General features: G+C 39.1%; 1 protein-coding gene across 1 annotated transcript in view; it reads right to left on the reverse strand.

Moving 5' to 3' along the window:
- Nucleotides 1-23,799, reverse strand: part of CFAP99 (cilia and flagella associated protein 99) — a 260,465-nt gene that overhangs the window by 41,999 nt on the left and 194,667 nt on the right. The window contains exon 13 of the mRNA XM_053700308.1: nucleotides 11,180-11,385. Within this exon, the coding sequence (XP_053556283.1) occupies nucleotides 11,180-11,385 (206 nt within the window). The remainder of the gene's footprint in view (nucleotides 1-11,179; nucleotides 11,386-23,799) is intronic.

Genomic DNA, 23,799 nt, shown 5'->3' on the forward strand with positions numbered 1-23,799 from the left:
TATGTACGTATTGTACTGTAAAATGCTTTAATGCTTGTTTTTTCTTTTCTTAGGAAGAAGTTTTCATGTTTGGGATATTAATATTACATAAGGCGGCTTTCTACTTTTACAAAAGTTTATTTTTTTTTCTCAACTGTGCGCTGTGTAAAACAAGTTGTTTTGGAATTAATGAGTTTTTTAATATTCTATTATTATTGCCAAAGTAAGTTCTCACTGTTTTGAAGTTTTATGCTGATAATATTTGCTTTGGTTTTTGTGTGTCAAATGCAAATAATAGTCTTTATTTATTTGAAACAACACATATTAGCATTCCGTTTACAGCACTGTACTATCTTTCTAATGGTACTATGTATACAAAAGTATTACAAATGATATAAAACTACCTTTAGCTTAAATGTATATATGACCTATTAATATTGCCTAAATTATGTAAGATATTGTAGTTTACACTTGTTTCCATCCTATTTCCAAACCATCCCATTTGACAGATGCAAATATTCCGAAATCCAAACCTTATCCAGTCCCAAGCAGTTTGGATAAAGCGTTTTCTACCTGTATAAGAGACTATCAGGCCCATTTATCAAGCTCCGTACGGAGCTTGAAGGGCCGTGTTTCTGGCGAGTCTTCAGACTCGCCAGAAACACAAGTTATGAAGCAGCGGTCTAAAGACCGCTGCTCCATAACCCTGTCCGCCTGCTCTGAACAGGCGGACAGGAATCGCCGGACATCAACCCGATCGAATACGATCGGGTTGATTGACAGCTCCCTGCTGGCGGCTGATTGGCCGCGAGTCAGCAGGGGGCGGCGTTGCACCAGCAGCTCTTGTGAGCTGCTGGTGCAATGTTAAATGCGGAGAGCGTATTGCTCTCCGCATTTAGCGAGGTCTTGCGGACCTGATCCGCAGTGTCGGATCAGGTCCGCAAGCCCTTTGATAAATGGGCCTGATTGACTCCTCATATTCTTTCATGTTCCAAAGAAAGAATCAGACCCCATATACACAATTACCAATAAACCCAACATCTGTTAAGTAAAAATAATAATGTTCCATAGCTTCAGTAAATTGTTTCTCATAAGCATTTAGCAGTATATATAATAGAATTCTAAACATTCTATAAGAATGTGATTTTAACAACAATCCTACTTATCACAATATAAAATAGTTAACATTGCAATTGCAGACATAAGCACTAGGCAGTCAGATTTAGTGGCAGTAACCTCTGTGCAGGTGCAATGTATAGAAGTCACTGCTGCTTCCTGAACTCTTCCCATTAGCGCAGCTGTACCGTGTCTGCATGTAAATTAGCTGTCTAGAAAATTAGCTAATTATGCTGCTACTGTTGAATGAATAAGGTAATGTGCTAATTTTTTGCTTGAAAAATTAAAATGAGAGGCTTTTAAGCAATTTTATATGCTGAAGCTCTAGAGCAGCTTGACACCTGCCCAGAATAATCAGATAGTTTACTGATGCAAAAATGTCATATAAACTGAGTATAAGTAGTATGTGTGTGTGTCTGTGTATAGAGAAAGAGAGATAGGCATATGTGTGTGTATGTGTGTATATATATATATTAGACTTGACCAGCAGCCAAGACATTCTTTTCGGTTTGTACGAAATTTTTGTACCAAGAATTTGGGGAATTTTGCACTATTCGGTTCGATTTAAAACAAATCAAATACTGGATTTTAGTCAAACATTTAAATTAGTTTTTGTTAAAACAAATACAAATATTGAAAGCTACAAAGTAAAAAGTTCACCTGTATCTAGAATACTTATCTAACACGATTCTCACGCCAGAGCCCCAGCCGGTTAAGGTAGTATAAACCCCTTAAAAACAACATTAAAGGAACCAAATGAATACGGACGATTTTCTTTAATTTGCTTTGAATCATTCATTCGGATATTCATTTTGTTAAACAAAACAACATATATACACACACACACACACTCAGCACACAGGTAAAATCCAAGATTACCACCCAACTCATACATGTAGTGCAAGTCTTGGGATCGAAAAATAGTATGCAGCACCAGCATACTATTAAACCTTTTTTCTCGGTCCTACAATAACAACAATAACATATAATCTATTGTTTAGTTATTTGTTGTCCCTTTAAACTTACAATTAGAGATATTATTCCTATAATAGCAACAATAATATTAATATTATTGATAATAATGAAAAAAATATTTTTTAGTTTCTATTTGTACCTTGATCATCAAAGTCAAAATATAATTAAAGAATAACAATAATAATGAAAATAGCTTATGGTTCCTTTTTGACCCTTTAAGCATCAAATTTAAGATACAAAATTAAAATATAAATTATATATTTGTAAGCTTATTAGTTTACATATAATTACACTGTTGCAATTGTGACTAAGTAATAGGATAAATCACATGCCTAAATGATTTCAAGGTAACTCAGTAAATAATCAGAAAGAATACATGTATCTATGTGATTGTAATGTCATTGCTACAGTAATGACAACCTGAAAACTGCATCCAGTTAATTTTGTTAAAAAGAAAAAGCTTATATAATTTAAAGGGACAGGAAAGTCAAAATTAAACAATTCGGACAGAGCAGGCAATTTTATAAAACTTTCCAATTTACTTCTTTTATCTAATTTGCTTTGTTTTCTTACGGCTAGATTACGAGTTGTGCGTTAGGGTAAAAAAGCAGCGTTAACAGGTCCTAACGGTGCTTTTTTACGCCCGCTGGTATTACGAGTCTTGAAGGTTTAGGTGTACCGCACACTTCTTTGGCCTTACCGCAAAATGACTTACGTAAACTTCGTAAAGTCTTTTTTCTATGGGACTTCCATAGCGCTGATATTACGAGTCTGTCCTGGGAGGCGAAAAAGTGAGCGGTACACCCTACCCTGTCAAGATCCCTAACGCATTTAAAAGTCTGTAGTTATGAGTTTTACACTACAACGCCGTAACATAAAACTCATAACTAAAGTGTTAAAAAGTACACTAACACCCATAAACTACCTATTAACCCCTAAACCTAAACCGAGGCCCTCCCACATCGCATATACTATAATAAAATTATTAACCCCTAATCTGCCGCTCTGGACACCGCCGCCACCTACATTATATTTATGAACCCCTAATCTGCTGCCCCCAACATCGCCGACACCTACATTATATTTATTAACCCCTAATCTGCCGTCCCCAATGTCGCTGCAATTTACCTACACTTTTTAACCCCTAATCTGCCGCCCCCAACGTCGCCGCCACTATAATAACCATATTAACCCCTAAACCGCCGCACTCCTGCCTCGCAAACATTAGTTAAATATTATAAACCCCTAATCTGCCGTCCCTAACATCGCCGCCACCTACCTACATTTATTAACCCCTAATCTGCCGCCCCCAACGTCGCTGCCACTATATTAAAGTTATTAACCCCTAAATCTAAGTCTAACCCTAAACCTAACACCCACTAACTTAAATATAATTTAAATAAATCTAAATAAATATTCCTATCATTAACTAAATTATTCCTATTTAAAACTAAATACTTACCTATACAATAAACCCTAAGATAGCTACAATATAACTAATAGTTACATTGTAGCTAGCTTAGGGTTTATTTTTATTTTACAGGCAAGCTTGTATTTATTTTAACTAGGTAGAATAGTTATTAAATAGTTATTAACTATTTAATAACTACCTAGCTAAAATAAATACAAAAGTACCTGTAAAATAAAACTTAACCTAAGTTACAATAACACCTAAAACTACACTATAATTAAATACATTAACTAAATTAAATACAATTACCTAAATTAAATTAGCTAAAGTACAACCCCCCCCCACTAAATTACAGAAAATAATAAACAAATTACAGATATTTAAACTAATTATACCTAATCTAATAGCCCTATTAAAATAAAAAAGCCCCCCCAAAATAAAAAAAACCTAGCCTAAACTAAACTACCAATAGCCCTTAAAAGGGCCTTTTGCGGGGCATTGCCCCAAAGTAATCAGCTCTTTTACCTGTAAAAAAAAATACAAACAACCCCCCCAACAGTAAAACCCACCACCCACACAACCAACCCCCCAAATAAAATACTATCTAAAAAAACTAAGCTCCCCATTGCCCTGAAAAGGGCATTTGGATGGGCATTGCCCTTAAAAGGGCAGTTAGCTCTATTGCAGCCCAAAGTCCCTAACCTAAAAATAAAACCCACCCAATACACCCTTAAAAAAACACTAACCCCCTGAAGATCGACTTACCGGGAGAAGTCTTCATCCAAGCCGGGCTGAAGTCCACAACAAAGCCAATCGGAATTAAGGTAGAAAAAATCCTATTGGCTGATGCAATCAGCCAATAGGATTGAAGTTCAATCCTATTGGCTGATGCAATCAGCCAATAGGATTGAGCTCACATTCTATTGGCTCTTCCAATCAGCCAATAGAATGCAAGCTCAATCCTATTGGTTGATTGGATCAGCCAATAGGATTGAACTTCAATCCTATTGGCTGATGGCATCAGCCAATAGGATTTTTTCTACCTTAATTCCGATTAGCTTCGTTGAGGACTTTGGCCCGGCTTGGATGAAGACTTCTCCCGGTAAGTCGATCTTCAGGGGGTTAGTTTTTTCTACCTTAATTCCGATTGGCTGATAGAATTCTATCAGCCAATCGGAATCTAAGGGACGCCATCTTGGATGACGTCACTTAAAGGTACCTTCATTCAGCTTTAGTCGTCGGATGAAGAGGATGTTCCGCGTCAGATGTCTTGAAGATGGACCCACTCCGCGCCGGATGGATGAAGATGCCGTCTGGATGAAGACTTCTGCCCGTCTGGAGGACAACTTCGCCTGGCTTGGATGAAGACTTCTCCCGGTAAGTCGATCTTCAGGGGGTTAGTGTTAGGTTTTCTAAGGGTGTATTGGGTGGGTTTTATTTTTAGGTTAGGGACTTTGGGCTGCAATAGAGCTAACTGCCCTTTTAAGGGCAATGCCCATCCAAATGCCATTTTCAGGGCAATGGGGAGCTTAGGTTTTTTTAAGATAGTATTTTATTTGGGGGGTTGGTTGTGTGGGTGGTGGGTTTTACTTTTGGAGGGTTGTTTGTATTTTTTTTTTACAGGTAAAAGAGCTGATTACTTTGGGGGAATGCCCCGCAAAAGGCCCTTTTAAGGGCTATTGGTAGTTTAGGCTAGGGTTTTTTTTTATTTTGGGGGGGCTTTTTTATTTTAATAGGGCTATTAGATTAGGTGTAATTAATTTAAAGATCTGTAATTTGTTTATTATTTTCTGTAATTTAGTAGTTTTTTTTGTACTTTAGCTAATGTAATTTAATTTAGGTAATTGTATTTAATTTAGTTAATTTATTTAATTATAGTGTAGTGTTAGGTGTTAGTGTAACTTAGGTTAAGCTTTATTTTACAGGTACTTTTGTATTTATTTTAGCTAGGTAGTTATTAAATAGTTAATAACTATTTAATAACTATTCTACCTAGTTAAAATAAATACAAACTTGCCTGTAAAATAAAAATAAACCATAAGATAGCTACAATGTAACTATTAGTTATAATGTAGCTAGCTTAGGGTTTATTTTACAGGTAAGTATTTAGTTTTAAATAGGAATAATTTATTTAATGATAGGAATATTTATTAGATTTATGGTAATTATATTTAAGTTAGGGGGTGTTAGGGTTAGGGTTAGACTTAGGTTTAGGGGTTAATAACTATAATATAGTGGTGGCGACGTTGGGGGCGGCAGATTAGGGGTTAATAAATGTAGGTAGGTTGCTGCGACATTGGGGGCGGCAGATTAGGGGTTAATAAATATAATGTAGGTGTCAGCGATGTTGGGGGCAGCAGATTAGGGGTTCATAAGTATAATGTAGGTGGCGGCGGTGTCCGGAGCGGCAGATTAGGGGTTAATAATATAATGCAGGTGTCAGCGATGTCGGGGGTGGCAGATTAGGGGTTAATAAGTGTAAGATTAGGGGTGTTTAGACTCGGGGTTCATGTTAGGGTGTTAGGTGTAGACATACATTTTATTTCCCCATAGAAATCAATGGGGCTGCGTTAAGGAGTTTTACGCTGCTTTTTTGCAGGTGTTAGACTTTTTTTTCAGCCGGCTCTCCCCGTTGATTCCTATGGGGAAATCATGCACGAGCACGTACGACCAGCTCACCGCTGACTTAAGCAGCGCTGGTATCGGAGTGCGGTGATGAGCACAATTTTGCTCAACGCTCACTTCTTGTCTTTTAACGACGGGTTTCTGAAAACTCGTAATACCAGCGTTGTAGGTAAGTAAGCGGTGAGAAAAAACTGCTCTTTAGCACCGCACAGCCTCTAACACAAAACTCGTAATCTGGGCCTTAGTATCAAACACAATTTTCTTCATGGGTATAAATGAAATATTTACATTTGAACACAATTTACTGAATACATACTGCTTACTTACAATGACAGTTGGGGCTCCAGAGACTAGAGCTTGCTAAAATAACACAAAGTGCTGGAAACATACAGAACAGCTGCTATAGAACCCCTCACACTCAAATATAAATCTCAACACTAATATATTTAAAGGGACATTCAATTTTTGAGTATAATGTCCCTTTAAGTTTGTCAAGTAAAAACTTTGAATACCGTGCAAGTGATTCTTGGCTTCCTTTTCTAAGTATTCCAATACATTAGAAGCACGGCGGTCTAATTTAATTAAGATGCACGTATTACAAATGCAATAACACTGGAACATCATTTTTCATTAACTTTTTTTTAAACTTGCGATGCATAAACATGTGAACAACACTATATAAAATAGGCTTTCTATGTTCTATAAGGGTTCCATAAAACTACACAAAGGCAAACAAGGGGCCAAAGAAAAGTTTAAACATAGTAGCTTAAAGGGACATGAAACCCAAAATGTTTTTTTCCCATGATTCAGATAGAGAATACAATTTTAAACAACTTACCAATTTGCTTCATTTTCTTGCTATCCTTTTTTGAATTAGCAGCTATACACTACTGGGAGCTAACTGAATGCATTGGGTGAGCCAATAATATAAGGCATATATATTTGCAGCCACCAATCAGCAGTTCCTGTGCCTACCTAGGTATCCTTATCAACAAAGGATACCAAAAGAACAAAACAAATTAGATCAATTAAGTAAATTGGAAAGTTGTTTAAAAATCACGTGCTCTGTCTGAATCATGAAATAAAATAATGTGGGTCTCCCTTTAATTATTTAAAATTGATGATGACTATGGGTGCCACCTTGTCAGTAGTTTATCAGCACAGCTGGTGTTTAAAGGTATAAAGTCAGAGGCCTAGATTTGGAGTTTGGCGTTAGCCGTGAAAACCAGCGTTAGAGGCTCCTAACGCTGGTTTTAGGCTACCTCCGGTATTTGGAGTCACTCAAAATAGGGTCTAACGCTCACTTTTCAGCCGCGACTTTTCCATACCGCAGATCCCCTTACATCAATTGCGTATCCTATCTTTTCAATGGGATTTTTCTAACTCCGGTATTTAGAGTCGTGTCTGAAGTGAGCGTTAGACATCTAACGACAAAACTCCAGCCGCAGGAAAAAAGTCAATAGTTAAGAGCTTTCTGGGCTAACGCCGGTTTATAAAGCTCTTAACTACTGTGCTCTAAAGTACACTAACACCCATAAACTACCTATGTACCCCTAAACCGAGGTCCCCCCACATCGCCGCCACTCGATTACATTTTTTTAACCCCTAATCTGCCGACCGCCACCTACGTTATACTTATGTACCCCTAATCTGCTGCTCCTAACACCGCCGACCCCTATATTATATTTATTAACCCCTAACCTGCCCCCCACAACCTCGCCGCCAGCTACCTACAATAATTAACCCCTAATCTGCCGACCGCAAAGCGCCGCCACCTACGTTATATTTATGTACCCCTAATCTGCTGCCCCTAACACCGCCGACCCCTATATTATATTTATTAACCCCTAATCTGCCCCCCTCAACGTCGCCTCCACCTGCCTACACTTATTAACCCCTAATCTGCCGAGCGGACCGCACCGCTATTATTATAAAGTTATTAACCCCTAATCCGCCTCACTAACCCTATAATAAATAGTATTAACCCCTAATCTGCCCTCCCTAACATCGCAGACACCTAACTTCAAACATTAACCCCTAATCTGCCGACTGGAGCTCACCGCTATTCTAATAAATGTATTAACCCCTAAAGCTAAGTCTAACCCTAACACTAACACCCCCCTAAATTAAATATAATTTTAATCTAACGAAATTAATTAGCTCTTATTAAATAAATTATTCCTATTTAAAGCTAAATACTTACCTGTAAAATAAATCCTAATATAGCTACAATATAAATTATAATTATATTATAGCTATTTTAGGATTAATATTTATTTTACAGGTAACTTTGTAATTATTTTAACCAGGTACAATAGCTATTAAATAGTTAAGAACTATTTAATAGCTAAAATAGTTAAAATAATTACAAATTTACCTGTAAAATAAATCCTAACCTAAGTTACAATTAAACCTAACACTACACTATCAATAAATTAAATAAATAAACTACCTACAATTACCTACAATTAACCTAACACTATACTATCAATAAATTAATTAAATACAATTCCTACAAATAAATACAATTAAATAAACTAGCTAAAGTACAAAAAATAAAAAAGAACTAAGTTACAAAAAAATAAAAAAATATTTACAAACATAAGAAAAATATTACAACAATTTTAAACTAATTACACCTACTCTAAGCCCCCTAATAAAATAACAAAGCCCCCCAAAATAAAAAAAATGCCCTACCCTATTCTAAATTACTAAAGTTCAAAGCTCTTTTACCTTACCAGCCCTGAACAGGGCCCTTTGCGGGGCATGCCCCAAGAAGTTCAGCTCTTTTGCCCAAAAAAAACATACAATACCCAAGCCCCCCAACATTACAACCCACCACCCACATACCCCTAATCTAACCCAAACCCCCCTTAAATAAACCTAACACTAAGCCCCTGAAGATCATCCTACCTTGTCTTCACCTCACCGGGTATCACACCGATCCGTCCAGAAGAGCTCCTCCGATGTCCTGATCCAAGCCCAAGCGGGGGGCTGAAGAGGTCCATGATCCGGCTGAAGTCTTCATCCAAGCGGGAGCTGAAGAGGTCCATGATCCGGCTGAAGTCTTCATCCAAGCGGGAGCTGAAGAGGTCCATGATCCGGATGAAGTCTTCTATCAACGGCATCTTCAATCTTCTTTCTTCCGGATCCATCTTGCAGACCTCCGACGCGGAACATCCTCTTCTCCCGATGCCTACTAGCCGAATGACGGTTCCTTTAAGGGACGTCATCCAAGATGGCGTCCCTCGAATTCCGATTGGCTGATAGGATTCTATCAGCCAATTGGAATTAAGGTAGGAATATTCTGATTGGCTGATGGAATCAGCCAATCAGAATCAAGTTCAATCCGATTGGCTGATCCAATCAGCCAATCAGATTGAGCTTGCATTCTATTGGCTGTTCCGACCGCCACCTACGTTATACTTATGTATACTTTTATTTTTTGTAACTTAGTTCTTTTTTATTTTTTGTACTATAGTTAGTTTATTTCATTGTAGTTATTTGTAGGAATTTTATTTAATTTATTTATTGATAGTGTAGTGTTAGGTTTAATTGTAGGTAATTGTAGGTATTGTATTTAATTAATTTAATGATAGTATAGTGTTAGGTTTAATTGTAACTTAGGTTAGGATTTATTTTACAGGTAATTTTGTAATTATTTTAACTAGGTAGCTATTAAATAGTTCTTAACTATTTAATAGCTATTGTACCTGGTTAAAATAATTACAAAGTTGTCTGTAAAATAAATATTAATCCTAAAATAGCTACAATGTAATTATAATTTATATTGTAGCTATATTAGGATTTATTTTACAGGTAAGTATTTAGCTTTAAATAGGAATAATTTATTTAATAAGAGTTAATTAATTTCGTTAGATGTAAATTATATTTAACTTAGGGGGGTGTTAGTGTTAGGGTTAGACTTAGCTTTAGGGGTTAATACATTTATTAGAATAGCGGTGAGCTCCGGTCGGCAGATTAGGGGTTAATAATTGAAGTTAGGTGTCGGCGATGTTAGGGAGGGCAGATTAGGGGTTAATACTATTTATTATAGGGTTAGTGAGGCGGATTAGGGGTTAATAACTTTATTATAGTAGTGCTCAGGTCCGGTCGGCAGATTAGGGGTTAATAAGTGTAGGCAGGTGGAGGCGACGTTGTGGGGGGCAGATTAGGGGTTAATAAATATAATATAGGGGTCGGCGATGTTAGGGCAGCAGATTAGGGGTACATAGGGATAATGTAAGTAGCGGCGGTTTACGGAGCGGCAGATTAGGGGTTAATAATAATATGCAGGGGTCAGCGATAGCGGGGGCGGCAGATTAGGGGTTAATAAGTGTAAGGTTAGGGGTGTTTAGACTCGGGGTACATGTTAGGGTGTTAGGTGCAGACGTAGGAAGTGTTTCCGCATAGCAAACAATGGGGCTGCGTTAGGAGCTGAACGCGGCTTTTTTGCAGGTGTTAGGTTTTTTTTCAGCTCAAACAGCCCCATTGTTTCCTATGGGGGAATCGTGCACGAGCACGTTTTTGAGGCTGGCCGCTTGCGTAAGCAACTCTGGTATCGAGAGTTGAATCTGCGTTAAAAATGCTCTACGCTCCTTTTTTAGAGCCTAACGCAGCCTTTATGTGGACTCTCAATACCAGAGTTGTTTTTATGGTGCGGCCAGAAAAAAGCCGGCGTTAGTTTTTCGGGTCGTTACCGACAAAACTCCAAATCTAGCCGAGAGTTAGCACTGAAGAAATACTAGCAAAATTATTGTTACTATTTGTGTTGTGTGATTTTTTTAAATTTCAAACCGAATTAGGTAAAATTAAAACACGAAACAAGAAGAAGGCATAATCCCATCTGTGAGTTCAATAATGTAGGAGCAAAAACTGGAAAACAAACCGTCGTGAATGTACATTGACTTGAAGGCCACTCTGTATTTTGTCTGCAAACCTAAAGAGCCCAATATCACAGTAAAAAAAAAACTGCACCATAACTAGGACTTTTGAGCACGGACTTGACTAAATATGTGTACTAAAAACAAGCTTAACATAGCTCTCTACAGTTGCAGATTTAAAGTTACTTACTTCAGTATAGCCGCTTTCCCAAGGGCTGTTCTGTGTAGGGAGATCTGTTCCAGTTTGTCTAGAAGAAGCTGTTGTTGTGTCTGTTTTTCATGGAGAATCTGGTCCCGTCTCTCCTCTTCTTCTTTTTTCTGTGCCTCCTTTAAAATGGCTAAACGCTCCCGAAGCTCCACAAGGGACATCTCACAACTGAATCCATGGCCAGCAGTCTAAAGGACATAAAAACATAATGAGCAAACACAGGGCCGCCATCAGGGGGTGACAGGGGTGACTCCTGTCAGAGGCCCAATGAGCCAGGGGGGCCCCATGAGGCAAGAACTAAAAAAAAAAAAAAAAATTTTTTTTTTTTTTTTTTTTTTTTTAAATTTGGGCAGCCACTAGTGGGTACTACAGCAGAGTGCTAATTGAGCATGTAAATTTTATTGTAAGGAGTAAAGTATTAGCATTTGAGAGGATTTCTTGTGCACTAAACCACTATGCGCAGTGTGAGACAGACTTGGCACTTTGTACAGTGTGTGCCTGAGTCAGACGGTAGATCACTTTCATTTGCAGAGGAGGTAGGACTTACTTTTCTTTGTGCAATTTTGGATTGTAACTTCAGTGTGGTAGTAGTTGTTTGGTGGGGCTAGGGGTCCATAAAAACACATTTTTTTAGCAGCAGTGTATTTATGATTATTTTGACAATGCTGTAGAAATTCTATATTTAAAACCATGCAGAAATGTTTCCTCCTCAATACACAAATGGTAGATGCCCTTTTGGCAGATTTATAAATATATATATATATATATATATATATTACATTCCAGTTTACTGCCCCTTTATGCAAGGACTTTCCAGATGCAAGGAGGCATTTTATCTAAGATTTTTACATCTGCATAAAATGTTATACTCTCAGACTAAGATTGCTTAGTGTTTGAAAAACTGTTCAGTTTACACTACAGCTGACTTTATTTTGAAATACATACCAACAAGCCTAAATCCTGCATTTAACCAGATCTAATGGTATGAGTACCACAGCTTATGGTCCCACCAAGACCATATAGAGTACAGCATTTTCAAAATCCATAAGTACAGCTGACAGCTGGGAAAATTTCTACACTATATTTGAAGTGGTGCTCTTGGTTGGGGAAAATGGGGAAAAAACAAACAAACAAACATATGTCAACCTTTTAAAGGTACTTTTCTTCATCTCACCATCTACCCAGCTCATTAATGTACAATTTTGAATTCACAGAATTATTTTTGTTTGCACATTTACAAATATGATTCTTTAAAAAGTGATCTCTTAATTTCTAAAAAATTTTTTTATCATGCATGTCACACACTGTTGATTTAGGGGATGCAAGGTGCATAAATGTTTCCTCCTGTGAGTGTTTCTGTGGGTGTCTGTGTTTATGTCTTTGTGCTTTGGTTTGTGTCTCTATGAGTGTGTATGTATTTTTTTATCTGTGGGTCTCTCTGTGAGGGTGGGTGTGTATGTTTGTCTTTGTGTATTTTCTCTGGATGCCTCTGTGAGGGTGGGTGTGTATGTCTGTGTTTTCTGTGGATGTCTCTGTGAGGGTGTGTGTGTGTGTGTGTGTGTGTATGTATGTATGTATGTCTGTGTTTTCTGTGGATGTCTCTGTGAGGGTGTGTGTTTTCTGTGGGTGTCTCTGTGAGGGTGTGTGTATGTCTTTGTGTGTTTTCTGTGGATGTCTCAGTGAGAGTGTGTGTATGTATGTCTTTCTGTGTTTTTTCTGTGGTTGTCTCTCTGTGTGTGTATGTCTTTGTGTGTTTTCTGTGGGTGTCTCTGTGTTTATGTCTTTGTGTGTTTTCTGAGGCTGTCTCTGTTGGTGTTTCCTTGGGTGTATGTGCAAGTTTGAGTTTGTGTGTGTGTGTCCATTGTCTGTTGCTTTTTAGGACATTTTGACCTTACTACTAATTATTCACATCTTTCTACAGACTTTGAGACTAACAAGACCTTTCCAGAAGTAACCAATCCACCATTTAACCTTTAAATTATTGTTTAGGCAGTTCAGGGCCCTTCCTTTCAGCCACTGCATGCTGTTGTCATCATTTAGTTGGCATCTTCCTTTACAAAAAGATAATCAGAACTCCATATTTTGTTTTCTAAATCTCCTTTTTTTTTACAAAACTGTAGTTTACCTCATTACTTGTCAGGTCAATGTAAACAAGTGCTAAGTGTCTGTTTGGGTGTCTGTGTCTGAGTGTGTTTCTTTGCGTGTCTGCTAGAGTGTCTATATGTGAATCCTTATGTGTGAGTGTGTTTGTGTGTTTCAGTGTATGAGTGTGTCTGTATGTGTGTGTATGTTACTACCTTTACAACATTTTCAAGTTTAAATAGACAATTAAAAATAAAGTGCATATACGTTTTAGTCACTTGATCAAAAATTGCACATGTCAAAGGAGGGGGGGGGGCCCTGATCAATGGTTGAGTCAGGGGCCCCAAAATTTCTAGTGGCGGCCCTGAGCAAACATGACATATTCTTTAGATATCACTTATTTGGCCCCATTTATTAATGGCCGGACAGACAAGGTTCGCTACCGTAAACCTGTCCACCTGATCTCGCATTGCACAAGCTGCTACAATTGGCTGTGTGCAAGCAGGGGCTGGCAATCATCCCAATTATGTGAGTCTGAAATGCTGGGCCCCGAAGCTGCTTTAGAAGCTTGATAAATAGGGCCCATTGTGTAAACACCTCTGTTTTAGAATGATTAAAGATAGTTATTAAAATAGTTCTCTGATTTAATGTTACTTTCTACAAAAATATCCTAGCCAAGTAAGGTTAGATTAAAAACTAATAATTAATTATCTTAATCTCAACCAACAGTGACATCAAAACTGACAATATTATTTATCTCCTCAGTATGGGCTAGATTACGAGTGGATCGATATAACACCAATACTAGCGCACTAACCCGATGACGTTTATTTAAGAGCACTTAATCCGGCATGAATTATGAATATTTCACATTCCTAATGTACTTTTTATTGTAAATACATATTTCTATATATATATATGTACAGTATATACCTATACCTGGATATCTATTCCTATAGCTATTTAGGTATAGATATGTATTTTACATTAACAGTATCAGATATATATAAAAATACATTCTTAATAATAAAAAGTACATTGTTGGATTATTTAAAATATTTTTCTGTATGTATAATAATTTAAAATAATTTTTATTAATATTTTTTAATAGTTTATATTTAATATTTCAATAACACGCATTGAATATAGGAATTCTTCATGTACGCTAACCCAACCGTGTTAGTCCTAAATTGTGAACAACAATGTGTGCATTGAGCATATTTTATATAGAAAATAATGTAATTTTTATTATATATATATGTGATACTGTTAATGTAAAATTCATCTATATATATAGGAATAGATATACAGGTATAGGTTTATAACATAATTTATGCTTACCTGATAAATTCCTTTCTTCTGTTGTGTGATCAGTCCACGGGTCATCATTACTTCTGGGATATAACTCCTCCCCAACAGGAAATGCAAGAGGATTCACCCAGCAGAGCTGCATATAGCTCCTCCCCTCTACGTCAGTCCCAGTCATTCGACCAAGAAACAACGAGAAAGGAGTAACCAAGGGTGAAGTGGTGACTGGAGTATAATTTAAAAGATATTTACCTGCCTTAAAACAGGGCGGGCCGTGGACTGATCACACAACAGAAGAAAGGAATTTATCAGGTAAGCATAAATTATGTTTTCTTCTGTTATGTGTGATCAGTCCACGGGTCATCATTACTTCTGGGATACCAATACCAAAGCAAAAGTACACGGATGACGGGAGGGATAGGCAGGCTCATTATACAGAAGGAACCACTGCCTGAAGAACCTTTCTCCCAAAAATAGCCTCCGAAGAAGCAAAAGTGTCAAATTTGTAAAATTTGGAAAAAGTATGAAGCGAAGACCAAGTTGCAGCCTTGCAAATCTGTTCAACAGAGGCCTCATTCTTAAAGGCCCAAGTGGAAGCCACAGCTCTAGTGGAGTGAGCTGTAATTCTTTCAGGAGGCTGCTGTCCAGCAGTCTCATAGGCTAAACGTATTATGCTACGAAGCCAAAAAGAGAGAGAGGTAGCAGAAGCTTTTTGACCTCTCCTCTGTCCAGAGTAAACGACAAACAAGGAAGAAGTTTGGCGAAAATCTTTAGTTGCCTGCAAGTAGAACTTGAGGGCACGAACTACATCCAGATTGTGTAAAAGACGTTCCTTCTTTGAAGAAGGATTTGGACACAAGGATGGGACAACAATCTCTTGATTGATGTTCCTGTTAGTGACTACCTTAGGTAAGAACCCAGGTTTAGTACGCAGAACTACCTTGTCTGAGTGAAAAATCAGATAAGGGGAATCACAATGTAAGGCTGATAACTCAGAGACTCTTCGAGCCGAGGAAATAGCCATTAAAAACAGAACTTTCCAAGATAACATTTTTATATCAATGGAATGAAGGGGTTCAAACGGAACACCCTGTAAAACGTTAAGAACTAAGTTTAAACTCCATGGTGGAGCAACAGCTTTAAACACAGGCTTGATCCTAGCTAAAGCCTGACAAAAGGACTGGACGTCTGGATTTTCTGACAGACGTCTGTGTAACAAGATGGACAGAGCTGAAATCTGTCCCTTTAATGAACTAGCTGATAAACCCTTTTCTAAACCTTCTTGTAGAAAAGACAATATCCTAGCGATCCTAACCTTACTCCAGGAGTAACCTTTGGATTCGCACCAGTATAGGTATTTCCGCCATATTTTATGGTAAATCCTTCTGGTAACAGGCTTCCTAGCCTGAATCAGGGTATCAATAACCGACTCAGAAAAACCACGTTTTGATAAAATCAAGCGTTCAATTTCCAAGCAGTCAGCTTCAGAGAAGTTAGATTTTGATGTTTGAATGGACCCTGTATCAGAAGGTCCTGTCTCAGAGGTAGAGACCAAGGCGGACAGGATGACATGTCCACTAGATCTGCATACCAAGTCCTGCGTGGCCAAGCAGGTGCTATTAGAATTACTGATGCTCTCTCCTGTTTGATTTTGGCAATCAATCGAGGAAGCAGCGGGAAGGGTGGAAACACATAAGCCATCCTGAAGTTCCAAGGTGCTGTCAAAGCATCTATCAGAACTGCTCCCGGATCCCTGGATCTGGACCCGTAGCGAGGAAGTTTGGCGTTCTGGCGAGACGCCATGAGATCTATCTCTGGTTTGCCCCAACGTCGAAGTATTTGGGCAAAGACCTCCGGATGAAGTTCCCACTCCCCCGGATGAAGAGTCTGGCGACTCAAGAAATCCGCCTCCCAGTTCTCCACTCCCGGGATGTGGATTGCTGACAGGTGGCAAGAGTGAGACTCTGCCCAGCGAATTATCTTTGATACTTCCATCATTGCTAGGGAGCTTCTTGTCCCTCCCTGATGGTTGATGTAAGCTACAGTCGTGATGTTGTCCGACTGAAACCTGATGAACCCCCGAGTTATTAACTGGGGCCAAGCCAGAAGGGCATTGAGAACTGCTCTCAATTCCAGAATGTTTATTGGAAGGAGACTCTCCTCCTGATTCCATAGTCCCTGAGCCTTCAGAGAATTCCAGACAGCGCCCCAACCTAGTAGGCTGGCGTCTGTTGTTACAATTGTCCAGTCTGGCCTGCTGAATGGCATTCCCCTGGACAGGTGTGGCCGATGAAGCCACCATAGAAGAGAATTTCTGGTCTCTTGATTCAGATTCAGAGTAGGGGACAAATCTGAGTAATCCCCATTCCACTGACTTAGCATGCATAGTTGCAGCGGTCTGAGGTGTAGGCGTGCAAAAGGTACTATGTCCATTGCCGCTACCATTAAGCCGATCACCTCCATGCATTGAGCTACTGACGGGTGTTGAATGGAATGAAGGACGCGGCATGCATTTTGAAGTTTTGTTAACCTGTCTTCTGTCAGGTAAATCTTCATTTCTACAGAATCTATAAGAGTCCCCAAGAATGGAACTCTTGTGAGAGGAAAGAGAGAACTCTTCTTTTCGTTCACTTTCCATCCATGCGACCTTAGAAATGCCAGAACTAACTCTGTATGAGACTTGGCAGTTTGAAAGCTTGAAGCTTATATTAGAATGTCGTCTAGGTACGGAGCTACCGAAATCCCTCGCGGTCTTAGTACCGCTAGAAGGGCACCCAGAACCTTTGTGAAGATTCTTGGAGCCGTAGCCAATCCGAATGGAAGAGCTACAAACTGGTAGTGCCTGTCTAAGAAGGCAAACCTTAGATACCGGTGATGATCTTTGTGGATCGGTATGTGAAGGTAAGCATCCTTTAAATCCACTGTGGTCATGTACTGACCCTCTTGGATCATGGGTAAAATTGTCCGAATAGTTTCCATTTTGAACGATGGAACTCTTAGGAATTTGTTTAGAGTCTTTAAATCTAAGATTGGCCTGAAAGTTCCCTCTTTTTTGGGAACCACAAACAGGTTTGAGTAGAACCCTTGTCCTTGTTCCGACCACGGAACCGGATGGATCACTCCCATTGTTAACAGATCTTGTACGCAGCGTAGAAACGCTTCTTTCTTTATCTGGTTTGTTGACAACCTTGACAGATGAAATCTCCCTCTTGGGGGAGATAATTTGAAGTCTAGAAGGTATCCCTGAGATATGATCTCTAGTGCCCAGGGATCCTGAACATCTCTTGCCCAGGCCTGGGCGAAGAGAGAGAGTCTGCCCCCTACTAGATCCGGTCCCGGATCGGGGGCTCTCGGTTCATGCTGTCTTTGGGGCAGCAGCAGGTTTCCTGGCCTGCTTGCTTTTGTTCCAGGACTGGTTAGGCTTCCAGCCTTGCCTGTAACGAGCAACAGCTCCTTCCTGTTTTGGTGCAGTGGAGGTTGATGCTGCTCCTGTTCTGAAATTCCGAAAGGGACGAAAATTAGACTGTCTAGCCTTAGCTTTGGCCTTGTCTTGAGGTAGGGCGTGGCCCTTACCTCCCGTAATGTCAGCGATAATTTCTTTCAAACCGGGCCCGAATAAGGACTGCCCCTTGAAAGGTATATTAAGTAATTTGGACTTAGAAGTAACATCAGCTGACCAGGATTTTAGCCACAGTGCCCTGCGTGCCTGTATGGCGAATCCTGAGTTCTTAGCCGTAAGTTTGGTTAAATGTACTACGGCCTCCGAAATGAAAGAATTAGCTAGTTTAAGGACTCTAAGCCTGTCCGTAATGTCGTCTAGCGTAGAGGAACTAAGGTTCTCTTCAAGCGACTCAATCCAAAATGCTGCCGCAGCCGTAATCGGCGCGATACATGCAAGGGGTTGTAATATAAAACCTTGTTGAACAAACATTTTCTTAAGGTAACCCTCTAATTTTTTATCCATTGGATCTGAGAAAGCACAGCTATCCTCCACCGGGATAGTGGTACGCTTAGCTAAAGTAGAAACTGCTCCCTCCACCTTGGGGACCGTTTGCCATAAGTCCCGAGTGGTGGCGTCTATTGGAAACATCTTTCTAAATATTGGAGGGGGTGAGAACGGCACACCGGGTCTATCCCACTCCTTAGTAACAATTTCAGTTAGTCTCTTAGGTATAGGAAAAACGTCAGTACTCGCCGGTACCGCAAAGTATTTATCCAACCTACACAGTTTCTCTGGTATTGCAACAGTGTTACAATCGTTGAGAGCTGCTAAGACCTCCCCTAGTAGTACACGGAGGTTCTCCAATTTAAATTTAAAATTTGAAATATCTGAGTCCAATCTGTTTGGATCAGAACCGTCACCCACAGAATGAAGCTCTCCGTCCTCATGCTCTGCGAGCTGTGACGCAGTATCAGACATGGCCCTAGCATTGTCAGCGCACTCTGTTCTCACCCCAGAGTGATCACGCTTGCCTCTTAGTTCAGGTAATTTAGACAAAACTTCAGTCATAACAGTAGCCATATCTTGTAATGTTATCTGTAATGGCCGCCCAGATGTACTAGGCGCCAAAATATCACGCACCTCCCGGGCGGGAGATGCAGGTACTGTCGCGTGAGGCGAGTTAGTCGGCATAACTCTCCCCTCGCTGTTTGGTGAAATTTGTTCACATTGTACAGATTGACTTTTATTTAAAGTAGCATCAATACAGTTAGTACATAAATTTCTATTGGGCTCCACCTTGGCATTGGAACAAATGACACAGATATCTTCCTCTGAGTCAGACATGTTTAACACACTAGCAAAAAACTTACAACTTGGTTATAATCTTTTTTAGCAAAAAACGTACTGTGCCTCAAAGAGGTACTAACGATTAAATGACAGTTGAAATAATGAACTGAAAAACAGTTATTGCATCAAATTTTAAAACAACACAACTTTTAGCAAAGGTTTGTTCCCATTAGTAAAAAACAACACTAATTAAATTTGTACATAAGAAAAACAAAACAACGTTTTTTATACACAGTCACTATAAGAATTCTCACAGCTCTGCTGAGAGAATTTACCTCCCTTCAAAGAAGTTTGAAGACCCCTGAGATCTGTCAGAGATGAACCGGATCATGCAGGACATATAAAAGTAGCTGACTGGAATTTTTTGATGCGTAGCAAAGAGCGCCAAAAACGGCCCCTCCCTCTCCCACACAGCAGTGAAGAGAAACGAAACTGTCACAATTAAAGCAAAAAACTGCCAAGTGGAAAATAATGCCCAAACATTTATTCACACAGTACCTCAGCAATGTAAACGATTCTACATTCCAGCAAAAACGTTTAACATGAGAATAGTTATTAAAAGGATTAGTGACCTTAACACAGTAGTTCCGGTGAAATACCATCCCCAGAATACTGAAGTGTATACATACATGTCATTTTAACGGTATGGCAGGCTTTTCTCATCAATTCCATTCAGAAAATAAAAACTGCCACATACCTCAATGCAGATTCATCTGCCCGCTGTCCCCTGATCTGAAGCCTTTACCTCCCTCAGATGGTCGAGAACAGCAATATGATCTTAACGACTCCGGTTAAAATCATAGTAAAAAATCTCTGTCAGATTCTTCCTCAAACTCTGCCAGAGAAGTAATAACACGCTCCGGTGCTATTTTAAAATAACAAACTTTTGATTGAAGTCATAAAAACTAAGTATAATCACCATAGTCCTCTCACACATCCTATCTAGTCGTTGGGTGCAAGAGAATGACTGGGACTGACGTAGAGGGGAGGAGCTATATGCAGCTCTGCTGGGTGAATCCTCTTGCATTTCCTGTTGGGGAGGAGTTATATCCCAGAAGTAATGATGACCCGTGGACTGATCACACATAACAGAAGAAATATATATATATATATATATATATATATATACAGGAACAAAAGACTTGCACTCACTGGACTTTTGTATAGTATTTACTTAACAAATGTGACGTTTCGAGGATAATGTATCCCCTTCCTCGAAACGTCACATTTGTTAAGTAAATACTATACAAAAGTCCAGTGAGTGCAAGTCTTTTGTTCCTGCGTATCATTTTTAACTAGCACCCTGGCAGTTGTGTTAAAGTGAGAGTGCACATCTCTGCTACAAATATATATATATATATATATGTATTTACAATAAAAAAGTACAAAGTGAAGAACATTGGAATGTTACATATGTACAGTACATATACAGTAAATCAAATAAATATTTAAATCCATATGTACACACACACATATATATATAAATATATATATATATATAAATATATATTTTATGGGTAAAGTCAGATATTGGGTAATCCTAGGATTACCCGGGTAAAACAGACATTACCCAAGCGGCTGTGGGTAAAGCCTGATGTAAGATCATAAATCCCCTCAGAGTGCATCAAGTCACTGCATCAAACATATATACTATGCACTGTAATACCCCATCTTCACTATCTTTTTTGCCTCCACCTTGGGGGGTTCAAGGGTGGCAAAGCCCCCCTTCTAAACCACATTCCCCAAGGTTCACTTGGGGTGGATGTCAGAGGATCGGCGGGCGCCTTCCTTGAACCTCCCAGGTGGAGGCAAAAAACATAGTGTAAATGGGGGAATTACAGTACATCAGGCTTTACCCACAGCCGCTTGGGTAATGTCCGTTTTACCAGGGTGATCCTAGAATTACCCGGATATCTGACTTTACCCATAACATATATACACACACATACATAAATAAACATATTTAGACATGTTTATGTATGTATAAATATGTTAAAACTCTTTGCAGCTCTTTTTTCCCCAACCCTTGTAACATTTAAAAAAAAAAATAACAACACATTTTTAACCCTTTATCCAAACTGCTTGGGACTAGAAAAAGTTTGGATTTTGAGAATAACTTGGATTTCAGAATATTTGTACAGGGAGTGCAGAATTATTAGGCAAGTTGTATTTTTGAGGATTAATTTTATTATTGAACAACAACCATGTTCTCAATGAACCCAAAAAACTCATTAATATCAAAGCTGAATAGTTTTGGAAGTAGTTTTTAGTTATAGCTATTTTAGGGGGATATCTGTGTGTGCAGGTGACTATTACTGTGCATAATTATTAGGCAACTTAACAAAAAACAAATATATACCCATTTCAATTATTTATTTTTACCAGTGAAACCAATATAACATCTCAACATTCACAAATATACATTTCTGACATTCAAAAACAAAACAAAAACAAATCAGTGACCAATATAGCCACCTTTCTTTGCAAGGACACTCAAAAGCCTGCCATCCATGGATTCTGTCAGTGTTTTGATCTGTTCACCATCAACATTGCGTGCAGCAGCAACCACAGCCTCCCAGACACTGTTCAGAGAGGTGTACTGTTTTCCCTCCTTGTAAATCTCACATTTGATGATGGACCACAGGTTCTCAATGGGGTTCAGATCAGGTGAACAAGGAGGCCATGTCATTAGATTTTCTTCTTTTATACCCTTTCTTGCCAGCCACGCTGTGGAGTACTTGGACGCGTGTGATGGAGCATTGTCCTGCATGAAAATCATGTTTTTCTTGAAGGATGCAGACTTCTTCCTGTACCACTGCTTGAAGAAGGTGTCTTCCAGAAACTGGCAGTAGGTCTGGGAGTTGAGCTTGACTCCATCCTCAACCCGAAAAGGCCCCACAAGCTCATCTTTGATGATACCAGCCCAAACCAGTACTCCACCTCCACCTTGCTGGCGTCTGAGTCGGACTGGAGCTCTCTGCCCTTTACCAATCCAGCCACGGGCCCATCCATCTGGCCCATCAAGACTCACTCTCATTTCATCAGTCCATAAAACCTTAGAAAAATCAGTCTTGAGATATTTCTTGGCCCAGTCTTGACGTTTCAGCTTGTGTGTCTTGTTCAGTGGTGGTCGTCTTTCAGCCTTTCTTACCTTGGCCATGTCTCTGAGTATTGCACACCTTGTGCTTTTGGGCACTCCAGTGATGTTGCAGCTCTGAAATATGGTCAAACTGGTGGCAAGTGGCATCTTGGCAGCTGCACGCTTGACTTTTCTCAGTTCATGGGCAGTTATTTTGCGCCTTGGTTTTTCCACACGCTTCCTGCGACCCTGTTGACTATTTTGAATGAAACGCTTGATTGTTCGATGATCACGCTTCAGAAGCTTTGCAATTTTAAGAGTGCTGCATCCCTCTGCAAGATATCTCACTATTTTTTACTTTTCTGAGCCTGTCAAGTCCTTCTTTTGACCCATTTTGCCAAAGGAAAGGAAGTTGCCTAATAATTATGCACACCTGATATAGGGTGTTGATGTCATTAGACCACACCCCTTCTCATTACAGAGATGCACATCACCTAATATGCTTAATTGGTAGTAGGCTTTCGAGCCTATACAGCTTGGAGTAAGACAACATGCATAAAGAGGATGATGTGGTCAAAATACTCATTTGCCTAATAATTCTGCACTCCCTGAATATACATACATACACAGTATATATGCATACATCGAGTACAGTGGATATAAAAAGTCTACACACCCCTGTTAAAATGGCAGGTTTCTGTGATGTAAAAAAATGAGACAAAGATAAATCATTTCAGAACTTTTTCCACCTATAATGTGACCTATAAACTATGCAACTCAATTAGAAAACAAACTGAAATTAACCTTTTAGGTGAAGGGAAGTAAAAATAAAAAAATAAAATAATATGGTTGCATAAGTGTGCTTTGTTGAAGCACCTTTTGATTTTATTACAGCACTCAGTCTTTTTGGGTATGAGTCTATCAGCATGGCACATTTTGACTTGGCAAGATTTGCCCACTCTTCTTTGCAAAAACACTCCAAAACTGTCAGACTGAGAGGGCATCTCCTGTGCACAGCCCTCTTCAGATCACCCCACAGATTTTCGATTGGATTCAGGTCTGGGCTCTGGCTGGGCCATTCCAAAACTTTAATCTTCTTCTGGTGAAGCCATTCCTTTATTGATTTGTATGTATGCTTTGGGTCGTTGTCATGCTGAAAGATGAAGTTCCTCTTCATGTTCAGCTTTCTAGCAGAAGCCTGAAGGTTTTTTGCCAATATTGACTGGTATTTGGAACTGTTCATAATTCCCTCTACCTTGAATAAGGCCCCAGTTCCAGCTGAAGAAAAACACACCCAAATTATGATGCTACCACCACCACGCTTCACTGTGGGTATGGTGTTCT

The sequence above is a fragment of the Bombina bombina genome, chromosome 2 (assembly GCF_027579735.1).
Source record: "Bombina bombina isolate aBomBom1 chromosome 2, aBomBom1.pri, whole genome shotgun sequence".
Classification (NCBI taxonomy): Eukaryota; Metazoa; Chordata; class Amphibia; order Anura; family Bombinatoridae; genus Bombina; species Bombina bombina.